Source organism: Rhinolophus sinicus, chromosome 4 (assembly GCF_057876585.1).
Source record: "Rhinolophus sinicus isolate RSI-liver-muscle chromosome 4, RSI-T2T, whole genome shotgun sequence".
Lineage (NCBI taxonomy): Eukaryota > Metazoa > Chordata > Mammalia > Chiroptera > Rhinolophidae > Rhinolophus > Rhinolophus sinicus.
In genome coordinates this window covers 21,457,898-21,473,836 of record NC_142504.1, presented here as the reverse complement: position 1 = coordinate 21,473,836, position 15,939 = coordinate 21,457,898, and the positions used below count along the sequence as shown (strand labels likewise).

Below are 15,939 nucleotides of genomic sequence, written 5' to 3'. Positions count from 1 at the left end.
TCAGTGATGCCTACACCGGCATATAACTGGGTCAAGCATCTAGTGACATCAATTTAGTTCTTCCCCTCCAAGTATTGCTAATAAAGGCAAACTCTACTTCAAAAAGTCTTTTTGCAATGGACATTCGGCACTAGAAAAGGGAAACTGATTGGCTAATCACATAGTTGCCCTACTTCCATTTCAGGTCCAAGGGAAAAAACTTCCACTGAAGAGTAAGTACCAAGGGAGCCTTAAGCAAGTCAGGAAGGTAGAGGCTCAACAGAACTTTATTCCCACGGTTTAAGCGAACGGTGACTGGGCGTGGGAGAGGGGGTTATAACCCAAATGTCGCTGCTGGTAAAAGAAGGTCCACCTCAAGTCAAGAGGGGGTGGGACACAAACCGGTTTGGCCGAGGGACAAACCCAGGATGCTGACCGAGCTTGCAAGTGGAGGGCCCTGGAGGCCAGGGACTGAAGGGAGACCTCGGGCAAACCGTAGGGGAGCAGGAACCAGCGGCAACGCAGAGACCAACGCTGCCATAGAGCAGCGCACGAGAGAAGCGATGAGTTAAGAGGCAGCGACAGCAAGGGGGAGACCAGTGCCGGGGCGACGGGCAAGTGGCAACTGCGAAAGAGGCACAGGCAGCAGGAGGTGGTGGGGCTCTGTTGAGTCAGCACAGCTCCTAGTCAGGGAGCACTTGTAGGATCCCCGCTGCCCCTCGGGCCCCGGGGCCCGCTGCGGAGGGTCGGGCCAGCCAGCGGAGAAATGATGTTCTCTGACGGGCTGGCGCGGGCCCCTTCCCCATTTTACAGGTAAACACTGGCCGCCGTCGCCGCTTACCTCTGTTAACATTATTACACCCCGGGGAAGTGAGCTCCTCCCTAGCCTCGCCGCATGGCAACAGCCGTAGCAGCAGCGAAAACCGCCTGAGCCGCCGCCAACGGTGGCAACAGCTCCTTCAGTCCTTTCCCGGGCGGCGGCTTTACTCGGCTTCGCTGGCTTCCCCCGGGCCCGGCTGCTCGCGACGGACGCGCCGCCATCTTGGAAGAGCGACGTCTGCGTCTCCCCGCGACGTGCGCTCCCATTGGCGGGCGCAGGAACCGCCGGCGTCTCGTGACTGTCTCCATAGCGCCGGCGCGCGGGGGAGCGGAGAAGGGCGCTCGGTGGCCGGGTCTGCGCCCGCGGCGAGCTTTCCGGAGCTCGGCGCCCAGATGGACAGGGGACCGAGGGAAGTGAAGGGAGGGCCCCGCGCCAAGCTAGCCGGGGAGCCGGCGTGCACGCCTGCGGGAGCCGCTCGTCTTCCGCCGCGCGCCGGGGTTGGCCAGCCCTGGGGTGCAGGGAGACCGGCAGAGGCCGAGCCTTCGACTGACGGCGCTGCGGTGCTCGCGCCTCTCGCGGACGAGGCGGCAGAAGTCCTGTAGAAAAACTTCCCTGTCGCATTTCCTTGGCCCCCGAGGCGGGCACGCGGGAGGTTTGGCTTCCTCTCCGGTCTGGGGCTTGACTATGATCTGAAACTGCTCCCCGCTCTGTCCCTCTGTCCTAAACTTTGATAGAAACTTTCCTTTGTCCTTATCAATCCTCAGTGTGTTCTCTACTGGGGTGCGCGACAGGTTGTGGAACTGATACAGGCGGATCAGCTTTACCCTGATCCCAGCAGTTAGGACTGTCGCTGATTAGTTGATTGGCCAGCACCTGTATAACAATGAGGGCTTAGAGACCTAAAAAAGATTAAAGCCACTTCTGCTTTTTAACAGCCATCCGTCTGCAGCTTTACTGGTCTCTTGATCCGACGTGTTTGCGTATCAAGGTGAGCAAACGTCAGTAGGTGCCATTGTAAACAGCCCCAACTTACCTGGCACTGAACTCTGGAGCGCAGTGTGCATGGCAGCCCCTGAAACACCGTTCGGAACCTGCCAGTAGTTGCAACGTGGGGCATTGAAGGCAGTCACCTCTACCTCAATGGTAATGAAAGTAGTTTTGCTGAACCTGGTGCCAAAGTGTGTTACCCTGATGTAGAAACCAGTTTCCAAGGAAACTGAAAAGTAAATTTTCAGATTTGACATGCAGAATTTCTCTCTCTCTCCCTCCAAGGGTCACAAAGGTATTTTGGAAAACTAAGGCCGGTGGTTCCTTCCGCTTTACCAGTGTCTCCCCTCTTGGCCCTCCTTCCTTAGCAACACCTAGTAACTGGTGGGAACTGAAATTTATTTAATGCATTACTCTTACAATCTTAAAACATTAAGTAAAGACATTAACAAACCTTGTGTTATCTCTAGTATTATGTCCTCACCAAGGAAATAAAATGGTTTATTTAGATTGTCAGGCAGAAATTATAAAGAAAAATCCTGATTTTACTCAATTCAAATAATTGAGGCCAATTAGTTTTTGTTGTTTTAATCTACTGTATGTAATTTCCATATTTCTGGGCCAGCAAAATTCTGACCTCCATAAAATATATGTTGCTGGTACTGACAGATTAAACCATGAATAGGAAATAAGATTGGAAAATACTATCTGGACTGAGATATTAAGGGAAAATAAGATACAAGAGACAAGAAGGAACTTGGAAAAAGATACTGTTCCAACCTGTAAATAAGAAAACAGAAGGAGGCTCGTTAATATTTAAGATACTTGCTAGTGAATTAAAACTGTAATTTAGGCGTCTGGCCTGAGTATTTAATTGTCTTCATATGTTTTTCCCATTCCAGAAGGCAATTTTCACTTATTTAAAAGGTGGTAAATTAAGTGTAGACACAACTTGAGGTTTATACCAACCTGTAATATGACATAGATACGCTTTTAACGCTTAGAAGTTTGTAGATCTCGGAGCAAGCCAAATTCACTAGCTCTCATTTTCTCAGCCAGAGTCTTTTCTGTGACCTATAAAACCTCGCCTCCCAAGTCCCACCCTACATCCACCTGTCTCAACCTCATTTCTGCTAGTAAGTACTTTACTCCAGTGCCCTGCTCTTCTGACAGCAGAGCATCCTCCTGCCCTGGGGCCTTTGCACTGACTGTTCTCTTTATCAGGAAAGATCTTTCCACTAGATAACTGCATGGCTAGATCCCGCACTACTGTGCCATCTTTCCTCACCTTTTTCAAGGAAGCCTACTCTGACCATCTCATTTAAAATGTTGCCCCAGACCCAGCATCTTCCCTTCCTTGTTTCAGTTTTCTTCATAGCACTTATACCTTCTAACATAAATACTTATTATTTTTCTTAATATCTTCCACTAGAATCGAAGTTCCATGAGGTCAGGGATTTTTCTGTTTTGTTCAATGATGTTTCCTAGGCACCTAGAATTCAATAGTGCATGGTGCATAGTAGACAATATTTCTTAAATGAATGGATGAATCACTTCTTAAAAGACCCCAAAAGGAAAAGGCCTAATTAAAACTGATAAAAAAAAATTCCTTGATGTTGAAAGATTAATTTTTTAAAAATATTGGCCTTATCTTGTGTGTCCTTATCTTGCAATTATGGGGGAATTACTTTTACTGTCACTAGAATGCTGGAGAGAAGTTTATGACAGAATTGTGAGCTACACTTTTCCCTTCCCTGCTGATACTTTCCGTGGTGGTAATGGGAGGGGAGATAATAAAGATAAAATATGTTAAAAAACATACCTATATGTGTGTGTATATATATATATGTGTGTATATATATGTATATATATACACACATATGTATATATATATATAGTATAATATCTTAAGCACATATATATTTATATCTTAAGCATGCATTTAATTTGCTAACATGGGAAGCAGCAAAGTGAATAAGGTATGTCATTTCAGAGAGTTAGGAAATTTAGGAGTTATATAGTTGGGCAAGAGAAGACTTACAGAAGAAGCTAGCTCAAAAAAAATATGTAATCTTTTAATTTGGCAGATTGCAGTTTCATTCCATGTGGTCTTAAAAACATCGCATCAGTTGTTACAGAGGGAACCTGGGACAGCCTGATCTGAGATGCTGGGTTCTTTGGCTATCAATCAGAAATTTAAAACAAAATGGAGCAATCCATCTTAAGAAACACATGATAAGGATACATCTGTGTCTATCATTGCAGAAGGTTTGATTCGCCAACAGCAGTGTCCAATCTGTCCAATTAATACAGGAAAGGATGACAAAGAGGTCAGAGGCAAAAATCAAGTCATGCTTTTGAACAGGCCACTGTCAGTGATTTCTAAACCTCCAAGCAATAATTCACAATATCCAGTTTGCTTATGTTTCAGTTTTAAACACAAAGTTCTGCTACATATCCAGGTTGTCATAAATTGGCTACAATTTCTTCTGAGAAACTGGAAAAGTATAGTATCAACCTCCCAAGCAACTTGCATCTATCAAACAATTGTCACATTTAGTCTTTTGATTTCTTAAGCCCTTTATTAACTCCAGTTTCTTCATAATGCAATGTCATCAGTGTCACCTACCACTTCTACTGAACATTAAATAGTACTATGTAGTCATTAACAAGGTCCAGTTTCAAAGCCAGTGAATCAGTATTGAAATAATGCATTGCCAACAGAGGAGACGCTTTCTAAGAACAGACAACAGCAGGATATCTCAATTCTTTGTTGCAGCTTTCGTAGGGCAGCAGTAAGCAGAAATCTCAGGGCAGTTTTGAGTATTCTGATGTCTAGCTTCAAATATCCCAGCATGCATTTTTTTCTTGCATGTTTTTTTTGAGGAAAGACTGAGGCAACTCAAGCCTAAGAGGCAGAGACAAATAATATGAAGCTTTGCTAACAGCAGATGAATCCATAACAATAATGATCACAAGTTTCTTCAATAATAGCTCCACAACAGTACCAAGATCTAAAGAGAAAGGGACGTATTATTTATACATCTGTACACACACACACACACAGACATACACGTAAAGGTCTGTAGTATATTTCAGGTATTACTAGATCATTGGCAACCCCAGTCAATTATGTTTAAAATAAATATTTTACATCACAATAGTTAGACCTAGAGCACTTTTCAAACATTTAATTCTCAATTATGAATACTATTTTTCAGCACCTATTATAGGCCAGGTGCTGTGGGAGGCATTTTGCATATTATTTAACAACTGACAAAGACCATCACAGTAGATCTTATTACCCTCAGAGGCCATGAAAGGTTTAGTAATTTGCCCCAGGTCATTTATCAAGAATACATACTATCAACATGATTTATCACTTGATATTGACCTTGATCACCTGGCTGAGGTAGCATTTGCCAGGTTTCTCCACAGCAAACTTACTCTTTGTTCCCCCTTTCCATACTATACTCTTTGGAAGGAAGTCACTATGCATAGCCTACACTTAATGAGCAAGGATTTATTCTCCTGCTTGAGGGTGGAGTATATACAAGAATTAATATTTTGCATAGGAAAGTTTTCATTTTTTTATTGATTCAATCATTTGTTATATGAATGTGGACTCATTGATATTTATTTTATACTTTGGGTTAAATCCAATACTATTTAGTTGCTCAAATTGTCCTCGTTCAGTGGTCCTATGTTCTTTTAATAAATCCCCATCAATGTAGGGTGGTTTTTTCTTTGTTTTTGTTTTCGAGCACTTCTTTACTATCTGGTACTACAAAATACTCCAGACTCATCATACCCCAGCCCTATACTCAGCCATTTTTCTAAGGAACTTTGGCTCCTTTATTGGAGAACAGCATTAGAAATCAAGATCTATGCACTAGATGTGTTCTTTATTGCTCAAGGTGTCCTTTCTTTTGATCCCGTGCAGCTGACAAAGCAAGGAAATATATGCATGTACATTAATCCATATATGAACACCTATCTATGAATATTTCTGTTTGGAACCATCTGTATCTACATTAAGCTAAACATACGTTCTACTAATGTGTCCAACTAACCCATTACTAGATGGATCATTCTAGGATGAATCATCTCCCCTTTGCTAATCTGTAAATTCTATTCCCAACCATGAGAAATCTGGTTCTTACAATCCGCTATTCATTTAATTTCAGTATACATGTATACTAGTACCAGAATTATTAACCGATACCCCCTTTCAACTAGAGTACAATGTCTAGATGCAGTTCCTTTTGTCTTAAAAACTTCAATCATTTCCAAAATTGCTTAGTTCTGCACCGTTCTCCATCCCCTTCAGTGAGGTTGTTTCATACATTTATAATACTGTTAGATTCTCTTGTTGCAATCCACTTTCTTTCTTGAGATTCCCCAACCTCCTAAATGATTTGATTTTTTTAAATGTGCATGCATTAAGTTTCACTCTTTGTGCTGAGTTCTGACAAATGCATAATGGTATATCATACAGAATAGTTTCACAGCCCTAAAACATAAAGAAAAAAGGATATGCATAATGAAATTATTTTTACATTTTTATCTGTAGATCTAAACAACTGATGATTTTATAGAAGAAATTTCATTTGGATATAGATAGAGATATCAATAAGGACATGCATGCATACATATTAGATATATAATTCACTGTAATACCTAATATTACGTTCTTACCATACGCCAGGCTCTGTTATAAGTGCTTCACAACAATCCTATAAAACAGGAACTGTTACTATTCCCATTTTACAAATGAGGAAAGGAAACCGAGGTACAAAGTTAAAATTTTTAGCCCAAGTTAACACAACTAGTAGTAGAATGAATACTGAATGAAGAAAAAATGAAATATATGCATACATGTATGTGTGTACATTTATCCTGTATAATTATATAATTCAGAACGATATGTATTATATATATTGTGTCTTCAAGTATATTAAATAAGTTAACTTTAAAAACTAAAAATTTTCAATGATCTTGTCCCCAATTTCTTTCATGAATCATAAGAACTATAATGGGCCTTTGACCTCCTGTTTTTGCTTTGAACCAAAGGAGGAAATGAGAAAAGGAATCAGTACTCAGACAAAAATCTAATACGTCCCGAGATTTAAGTCTTACCTCAGCTAGTTCCATTTTTATAGAATAAGGTGAAATCAAAGACTGTTACTATATTTCTTCCTACTTTACTAGCTTAACTAAGGTAAAAAAATAAAAGTATTCTAAGAATCACTATTGTTTTTAAATGGTAATATATTACACTAATTGGCACAAAGTTACGTTGACATACCTTCACACTTACATATATGGTGATCGTTCTGTTTTCAATAAAATTTTTAAATTTAAAACTATTTGTAGTAGATGAACACACAGTTAAGTGAAAGAGCTATTAGATATATGCCCCATAATATTGGCTGTGGAATGAAAAGAACAGAAGCCTGAGAGGATTTGTATTGTGGTTCTGTCTTTGCAATTAAATAGAATGAAACCTTAGATGAAAATTCATCATTTGTTAAGCTTCAGTATCTTTTTCTGTAAAGTTAAGAGGTTGAAACATATAATTAGATTAACACTAATATGCCATGTACATTAACACAGTCAGTTGTTATTTAAAGCATTAGGAAATGTCTTGTGGCTCAAGATCAAACGCTCTTTGAGGTTTCTTTTGATTTTAAAACTGGTACTTATGATAGCAAGTAAGTTGCAGTTCATTTTCTTATCACTTTTCTTCAGCAAGTATATTCATCATCACCTTTTTTAAAAAAAGCTTGCTACCAAGCAGAGACACACTCTGCTGTGAACTGTTTTTGCATATGGTAATGAACTTGAATTACCACCTTTCCACTTAAAATGAGACACCTCCTTCCTTGTCATGGTCACCTGTGTAAATACCCATGAACAGAGAAATCAGCAGAAATGTCAAGAAAAGGGCCAGTGTATAAAAACCAAATAGATAAACAGAAAGCACATAAAATTAGGCTATTTATTCTTGAAATCTATAGGTCATTCACCAAATTTGAATGGATAATATTTATCTTGTTCACTATATCAGCAAAATGCTGAGGGCTTCACATTTTATTTTTAAAAATAGATGTCCTTTTCAAGTTTTCCTGTTGCTGGGGAAGTGTGCTTTCTGTTGTTCACAGAGAGCTTAATGTTCTGCCTTGAATGGGACCTGTGTGTGTTTTTATTGGTAGGCGTGGCAGGACGCTGAATGAAGGAATCCAGTTTTTAAAACTGTGTTTCTATAAGTGAGATGTCTGCCTTCTGGGTAAAAGCATATGATTGGCTGTTTACCAGAGAATCCTCTAACAGAATCATGTAATTTGCTCACTTTGTTTATACCTTATTGTATTCACTGAAACTTAAATGAGCTAACTATTCAAATTTTAAAGATCACAGGGTTATAGAATTCACACTGTACTACATATTACCACTCAACCTCTAGTGCAGTGGTGTCCAAACTTTTTTCAACGTTTTTTACCAAGGACCATATGCAGTAAAATACACAAACAGCCGGGCCACTCACTCGAGGTGAAGTACGTATTGCCTCACCTGGTTTATTTAAGTAAACTAAATATATTTTTGGAATTTGCTGCGGGCCAATTAAAAATGGATTGCGGGCCGCAGTTGGCCCGTGGGCCACAGTTTGGACACCCCTGCTCTAGTGGTTAGAAGGTACAAAGAGGATATTTATCATCTTTACATTTTTGCCTGATACAATTTAGCTTCAAAGAAAGGGGGGAAGGAGCAATAGATGAGATCTGGCTTTCCCTTCAAATCTTATGATCGATATAAGCTATCTTACTCTTTATATATTATTGTTTGCACTATCTAGGGAAGCAAACTGATGGGAGAAATATCACTGGCAGGCAAATCCGTATAAAATATTACTGTGGTATATGCTGTGCTTAAAACTGTACACACACACACACACACACACACACACACACACACACACCAGTCTGGCTATCATAAGCTTAAAATAAGAATTCCAGAATTATTTTTAATGTAATTTTATTGTCCTGAAATTAAGTTATATATTATCACCATCTTAATTGTGTTGTAGTACTCTGTGAAACACTGTTGATTTCTTAAACAAGAGCTTTTATTTTGTTTGAAACTGTGTCTCTGGGTAATTCATCCAGTTTATGCTTTATGGTTATACCAGAAATTTTGGTTACACTTTAACTCTATGCTGTGAAAACATAATTGAATTTCTGTCTTCCAAATTTCATTTTTGTGTTTAGCAGCAAGTTGTTAATGTATGAGCTATTGGCTTTTGGGAAAGAGGGAATGATTCATAATATTTCTTTAAATCATTCTGTGGCGTGATGATGCTGTGTTGACCTAGTCATTTCATTTTCCTCCTGGGCACTGAGGGAGATTACAAATCCTGCCTATGTAGGTGGGGTAGTGTAACTAGCTCATATCCATGGAATGTAGCAATCCTCTTCCCTCTTTACATTCCAAGGTGACCTTGGATGCTACTGGTTGAGATAATAGAGACTCAAGACAGACCTCACAGGAGAACCTGTCCACTAGATCCAAAAAAAAATCTTTGGAATGTACATGAGTGACGGATTTTTTTATTATTATGGGTAGTTGTTATGGCAGCCAGCAATACATACCCTGAATAAAACACTCTCTAACTCTACTTTCTGAGAGCAGAGAGTGTCTAACCTGAGAAATTCTCACCCTCTCTGCCCCACCTCCCAGAGAAGGCGACTGTTTTAAGTGATATTATGTAAGTAGATCCTCAATAGTTACATGTTTTTTTAAGGAGAACCACTTTAATAAATCATGGCCTGGGTGTGACAGATTAGATACACACGCGCACACAGAGCACTTAAAGATTTCTGGGAGGGAGAGAGGCACTGGCTGAAGACCCTGTTCCATCTAGATTACCAGAGAAGAAAACTAAGGAAGTTAATGGAATAGGGAAAAAAAGTGAACAAGAGACAGGAATGAACCAAAGTCAAGGACCTGTTGCTTTAAAAATCCTGACAGCCTTTCCAGAATTTCAATAGTCATTACCAAAGTATGTGGCCAAATTGGAAACTGAGGAGGGAGTACATCAGATGTTTGGCTCAGGAATTGTGTCAAAGAATGGCTTTCTGGTCACCTGGACTGTGGGGCAGATTTTACCCTGGGGATGTCTGACAGGTGCTCCTCACCTGTGATGGAGTTTCCCACACTGTACAGTTCACTGGGAAATAAGGGAACTAATGCTTATTAAACACCTCCTCTGTGCCAGATGCATTATGTACCTGACCACCTTTAATCCTCAGGGTGAGTATTGTTAGCCCTACATTTAAAATGAGGAAATGAAAGCTCAGAAGGTTATTTAATTTGCCTTGGAGTTCTCCCGTAATAAATAGCCAATAGGTTTGAGTCTAGACTTTTTCTGATTTGAAACTTACTCTTTATTCTACTATACCTCCCACAAGCTCGGCCTCGGATCTAAGAGTTAATCTCCTCTTTGAATGGCCAATAAAAGTCTATCTCTTTTTCCCAAGTATTTCCTGCTTTTCACAGTCCAAATCTTATGAGTATCTAAACTACATGATGACTTGTTTTTCCAGTTTATCCACTTTCCCCTTTCTTTCATATAAGAAGAGACAAGAGTATGAGTCCAATAGAGTTTCATCTGATTTCTTCTGTTAATTTGTCAAAATCTAACCATATTTCTACTCTAATGTAAATACAGTTTACCCACCCTGATTGTAAAATGCTAATCTCACATATTTATTTCATTTTTCTCATTGCTTGGCGTCCATTATGCATTCAGCTAATCTCACAAAGCCCACTTGAGCCCTCGTTATTGTTGACATGTGATTTATATATCTCGCTCATGCCTATCGGCCCCTGCCTCAGGCCATGCGTCTACTGTAACTTAAGAGGATCAGGTCCATTTCTCTCAGTCTGCCTCCCTTTCCAAGGGAGTTGTCAGACTCGAGCTACGTTCTTTCTGTTCTCCTTTGCTTTTCTCCCTCAGAGGACTATGCTTTTGTGCTTTTCTAGACCAATTGCATCTCCTGCTCCTCATCTGCTTCTGACATTGGTAAGCCTAGCATTAATCAACTCCTCCGCTTCCTCCTTAGGCAAATCCCTAGTCCCTTTCATGACCATGGTCCTCGGCTGCCTCTTGGAGCCCCATTAGAGCAGAAATGGATGACCTTTGATCTGTAACCACCAAAAAGAGCACACCACAAAATGCAAATTGTACACTAACTCCATCAGCAGGCCTGTTTTGCTGCAGCACATGGATATTACAAGAAGCTAAGTCCAGGTTTCATTGCAAAGTCTTCCATTTTTGACATTGCAGACAACTACTGTAAATTTATTTTCATTATTTTCAGTCATTTCTGATGATTTTTCTCCTAAGGTCCACACTATCTTTTCCTTACTTACTAGTCCCATTTCTTAATCCTTTTCTTCCTAACCAATTTTCCTTAAAAACATGTTTGGTATACTGTATCTCGCATAATTATGTGTTTCTTTGCTCATTTTAAGAAATAAAGACACTAAAATTTAAAACGTAAACTAAGAAAACCAGTAGGTTTTTACAACTGCACAATATTTAAAAGGAACAAGACTGTACTTGACATAACATCAAAGACAAAATAATTACTAAGTGACACAACTGCTATCCAGTTTTCAAATTAATTTATTCAGAAATGACTCTCATTTATCCATTTCTTTTATTGCTTAAAGCACATAAGAGTTTGAGTTGCTGGAAAGCCAACAAGCAGAATTTTCTGCATTGAATGCTAAATACACAAAAGTAAAGTAAAATATCAAAAGTGTTTCACACTGTTATTTTCCTTTATTCCTGCTTCTTAGCCAAATCATATTCAATATTCACTGAAAGACAGCAGTATATCTAAGATAAATAGCATATTCCTAGTGTTCATTGTCTCTGTCTAGTACAGTTTTTAAAAATATTATTAAAGTATGAAAGAGATTCTGATAGAGTTTATAATGTGAAGAAATGGAAGCTAGATTTTAATCACACACATCATTGAAGGAGCAGAAAAGCTTTCAGAGATTCTGCTTTTGCTTCCTTTTCTAACAAAAATATAAAGCTTCTGGAAATTACACTTCTTGTAAATATGATAAAAATAACCTCTCAATCATTTGCACCAATACATAAAGGATTTGAAAAATCCAAAATGGTGAATAATCTAAAACTTGTCAAGCTATAAAGTAAAGCCATTCAATTTGAGTGTATCTAATCCTGGCTATCCACCTACCTATATTATTGAGTATATTGTTTTCAATAAATCATACTGATTGCATGGAGGAAGCTTGATTTCACATGTCAGCTCTCTATTTTATAATAACTCAAAGTTGTTATTTCTTAACTGTCCTTTTCTTCATTACAATCATGCAAACCATTCCAGGTGATATGCTGGAACTGGTTCAGACTGGCTCCTGAACTAGTGGCAGTTGTTGAGATTCTTGGACTTTTACTAGGCAGGTTTTAGATATTGACATTATTAAAAATTAAAGTTTACAAGCTTACAATTACATAAATTATAAAACACAGGTAGTAAATACTCAAAAATCTCCACTTCCTTATTATTTTACTACTTTTTACTATTATCTATGTTTTTGAGGTTATATATGTTTATTGTATGGTAAAAATAGAATTGTACGCTGCTAGTTCACGTCTCTTCCCAACTCTTTGTTTAGGGATGTTGTGTTTGTAGCTTAAACAGGCTGGCATAGGAGCATGTGCATGATAGAAATTGGCAAATATTACAAATCAAGGCTTGAGTAATTGTTTTGTGGATTTTCTAGAATGAAGGAAGTGATCAACAACATTTTAATAATGTATATTACACTGAACAGGTGTTATGACTATTATATTGTGAATAACACACACACAACACTTAGGAACTATCCTTCGAGTATTAAAAACCTATTATCCAATTCAGAAAAGAAGTTGCTCGTACCGTTGACCAATGAATGAATTTCTAACTAACATCTTACTTGTTAAGGAAAAAGAAAACATCAAGCAACATTCATGTTCATCAAACACTTGTTTGTTCATTGTAATCATAGTTTAGCGAGGATACAAGAATTCAGCAAAACTCAACAAAAGCATTAGAAGAGAATCAATTGATGCAAATAATACAAATATTGAGCATGGTAGCATTTTAAATAATTTGTATGCTACTCATTCTTTATATCAGTATAGTATATGTTTTATAGGCACCTATAAATATATGCATATACTTTTTTCCAGAGATCCAGTTTACCAGCCCACCACTGTCTACGACTGACTTTCTCTTGAGCCCCTTCACATAGCCTCAGTTTACCCATTGGTTGTCAGCTTATTTCCTTCTCCTCCAGTCTTACATTGGATTGGTTATGACTTGAAAGAGTTCTCAGATAAAAGGTTGAAAAAGGCAATTTCTTGGCGCTTACCTCTATTTTTGAGATTCTTAATGCAAGGACCCATTGATATTGGTTATAGTTTTTAAGGTGATCTATCCTCATTTTGTAGTTAAAGACTCTGCCTCCCTTGCCACAAAAGTGGCCATGGAACTTGGATTTGATTAATTTTAGCAACAGTGATTAGTGGATTAACAAGTAACCTAAGCAGAGATAGAGTTCTTCTCTGACTTTGATAACTGGATACCCAAGAATACTGTTTGTCTTGGGATTGCTAACCAGGATCTGCTGGCAGGAATGTTCTCTACCACATGAAGAAGGCATCTCTGCAGTGGGAGAAAATGAAATTAATATGCCAAGAGAAGTAGAGATAGTCAGAAATGGGTGGCAGATAGAGTATGTCCTGGTGATAAGTTCCCAGGCCCAGTTCTTCCTATAGGCATTTCTTCATTTCTGTGACTTGCTTCAGTATCTTCCCAGCTACACGGACCAATACCTTTATCTTTGCCTTAAGATAACATGAGCTGTTTTTCTCATACTTGCAATGTTAGAGTCCTGACTTATACAAATGTCTATATAGTTAATGGACAGGCTTCAGTGAGTCTGCAAACTGCCTGAAATTATATGCAAGATTTTGTATGTTTGTGTTTAAGTGCATTATTAACCCAAGGAATAAGGTTCATAGCTTCTCTCAGAGTCACAAAAAGACATATAAACCCACAAAAGCTGACTTACATTAATGTGAATCAAAATAAACTAAACAGACAGCTTTCTGTGTCAGAATTTGCTGAACATACATACATATAGCACACCATCCTAGAGGTGGTTATAGTCACCAGAGTAGGAATTTGAGTCTGTCTTTGCCTGAGGTTTTTAACCTAGATTTTAAGGCTTCCTAAGAGTTTAAATCCCAAAGGCATTTAATTTTCATTTAATTCCTTTCTTGTTACTTTCTTCACATCCTAGCCTATTTGTATATGTGTGATATCGTTAGCATATTTCTCAAGAGAGGCTAAAATGGGAAACACTTGTTATTCACTTGCCTTATGAAACTTCAAGGAAGATGAACATCTAATAAGAAGCAAGTATCTATAGTCTATCAAAACTCAAAAAAATGACTTTTATCTATCTTTAGAAATAACTTTCAAGGAAATAATATCAGGCACTCAATTCAAATTTAATAAATATATCTCAGATGTTTTGAGATTAAGATTCAAAATGACTTCTGGGTTAAGATGACAATGAGCTAAGTTATAGGGTGGGAAGAATCTTTATTGGGACAAATTAAAACTGAACTCAGTATGAATGAGAAAACAGTAAAATATAAGAAACCCATCTTATTCTCTTATGATGTTAGCCATCACGTGGAAAATAATTGAATTTGATGAAAAGCAAAATAAAGTGTTCCCAATACTATGCATTCAATATCTTTTACTTCAGAAAAAGCTAAAGCAATTTCAGAGGATGATTTTTGTCTAAAAAAGTAATTTATTGCCTGGATAAGCATGACACAGAAGGCCACGCAGGTTTTGCTCACCCAGCTGAAGCAATATTTTGTTAGCCTTTGTAAGAGTTTTGGTTGGTTGTACCTACTGCACCAAAAAAGAAATTATTTAAATCTCATTTAAAATATAACAGACACAATAAAGTAATATAGCCAAGATTTTTTTGAAAATAAATTTGTTTAAAAATTAAAATGTGGCATATTTTTAAAAGTTTCTAAAGAAAAAAAATCACTTTGTAATCAGAATCAATAGAGAACAATATAAATATCCTGTCAAGGTTGAAGTGAATAAACAAGGTTTAAGGCTTATACTGAATACAACTAGACTAAGATATCAGGTTAATTGGTAAGTCTGGTAATGAGAGCTTAGGAGAGAAAGCTATCAAATTAACTGGACCATTTTAAGAAAAAATTTGCAAGAGTTAAACTTTACCCCTATTCGAAATTTAGTGTTGCTTCTATGAATCATATAAACTGTCAGTTACAGTTGAGAATGGTTAATTGATGCACAGAAAGAAATTCTATCCTTAATTCTAAGGCTGCAGTAGGTACTACCTATGTGATGGGTGATTGGGCTAGTCTGACCTTTAAGGCAAGCTCACATTCTTGGAATCTCTAATTGTCTTTACAAATCTTCTTATGCTATTAGCTATAATATTAATCCAAACGTGTACAAATAGATAGATAGATAAGCATGACACAAAGCTATGAAGGCCCTAATGACAAAACAGAAACAATATTTTACCATCTTTTAATATACAGATAAAAGAAAAGTTTGGGTCCAATGAAATTACGGAACTGGCCCCTGGATGTTCAGGACCATAGAACTCAGACCTCCATGATAGTTCATGGTAATAGAAGTGCAGGTTAACGTGGCTTTAAGAAGAAAGAAAGGTGTTCGGCTCCAAGAAGAAAAAGTTAGGTGCAAAGAAATCTGTTTTGGTACAAGAACTGTGTGACTCATTATTCTTTATCATCTACTTATTGATATAATTCATTTCTTCCAAAAGATAACTTACCCGTGATATCAAAAGTAGTAATTTGTCCCAAACGACACAAAATACTGTAAAACTGAGCTTGGCACCTATTTGTTATTCTAACTGACATGGAGACGGAATCGAAAAATCAAAGTAAATAACCAACAAATCCATGTGGCAACTCCTCATAGCAAACACGATAGATACTAAGGAACATACAAAACCCTAAACTCTCACCCATACACAGCAGC

At 38.1% G+C, this 15,939-nt stretch overlaps 1 protein-coding gene and 1 long non-coding RNA gene across 6 annotated transcripts in view; one reads left to right on the top strand and one right to left on the bottom strand.

Moving 5' to 3' along the window:
- Positions 1-3,387, bottom strand: part of SNX13 (sorting nexin 13) — a 120,856-nt gene extending 117,469 nt beyond the window's left edge. For 3 of the 4 annotated variants that reach the window (XM_019727202.3, XM_088797713.1, XM_019727210.3), the window contains exon 1: positions 821-3,387. In XM_019727202.3, coding sequence (XP_019582761.3) covers positions 821-1,420 — 600 coding nt within the window. In that variant the 5' untranslated portion in view covers positions 1,421-3,387. The remainder of the gene's footprint in view (positions 1-820) is intronic. The other variant, XM_019727220.3, reaches the window with a different exon arrangement.
- Positions 1,649-15,939, top strand: part of LOC148758336 (uncharacterized) — a 58,065-nt gene continuing 43,774 nt past the window's right edge. For both annotated transcript variants that reach the window (XR_016021060.1, XR_016021061.1), the window contains exon 1: positions 1,649-1,787. This is a non-coding gene — a long non-coding RNA (uncharacterized LOC148758336). The remainder of the gene's footprint in view (positions 1,788-15,939) is intronic.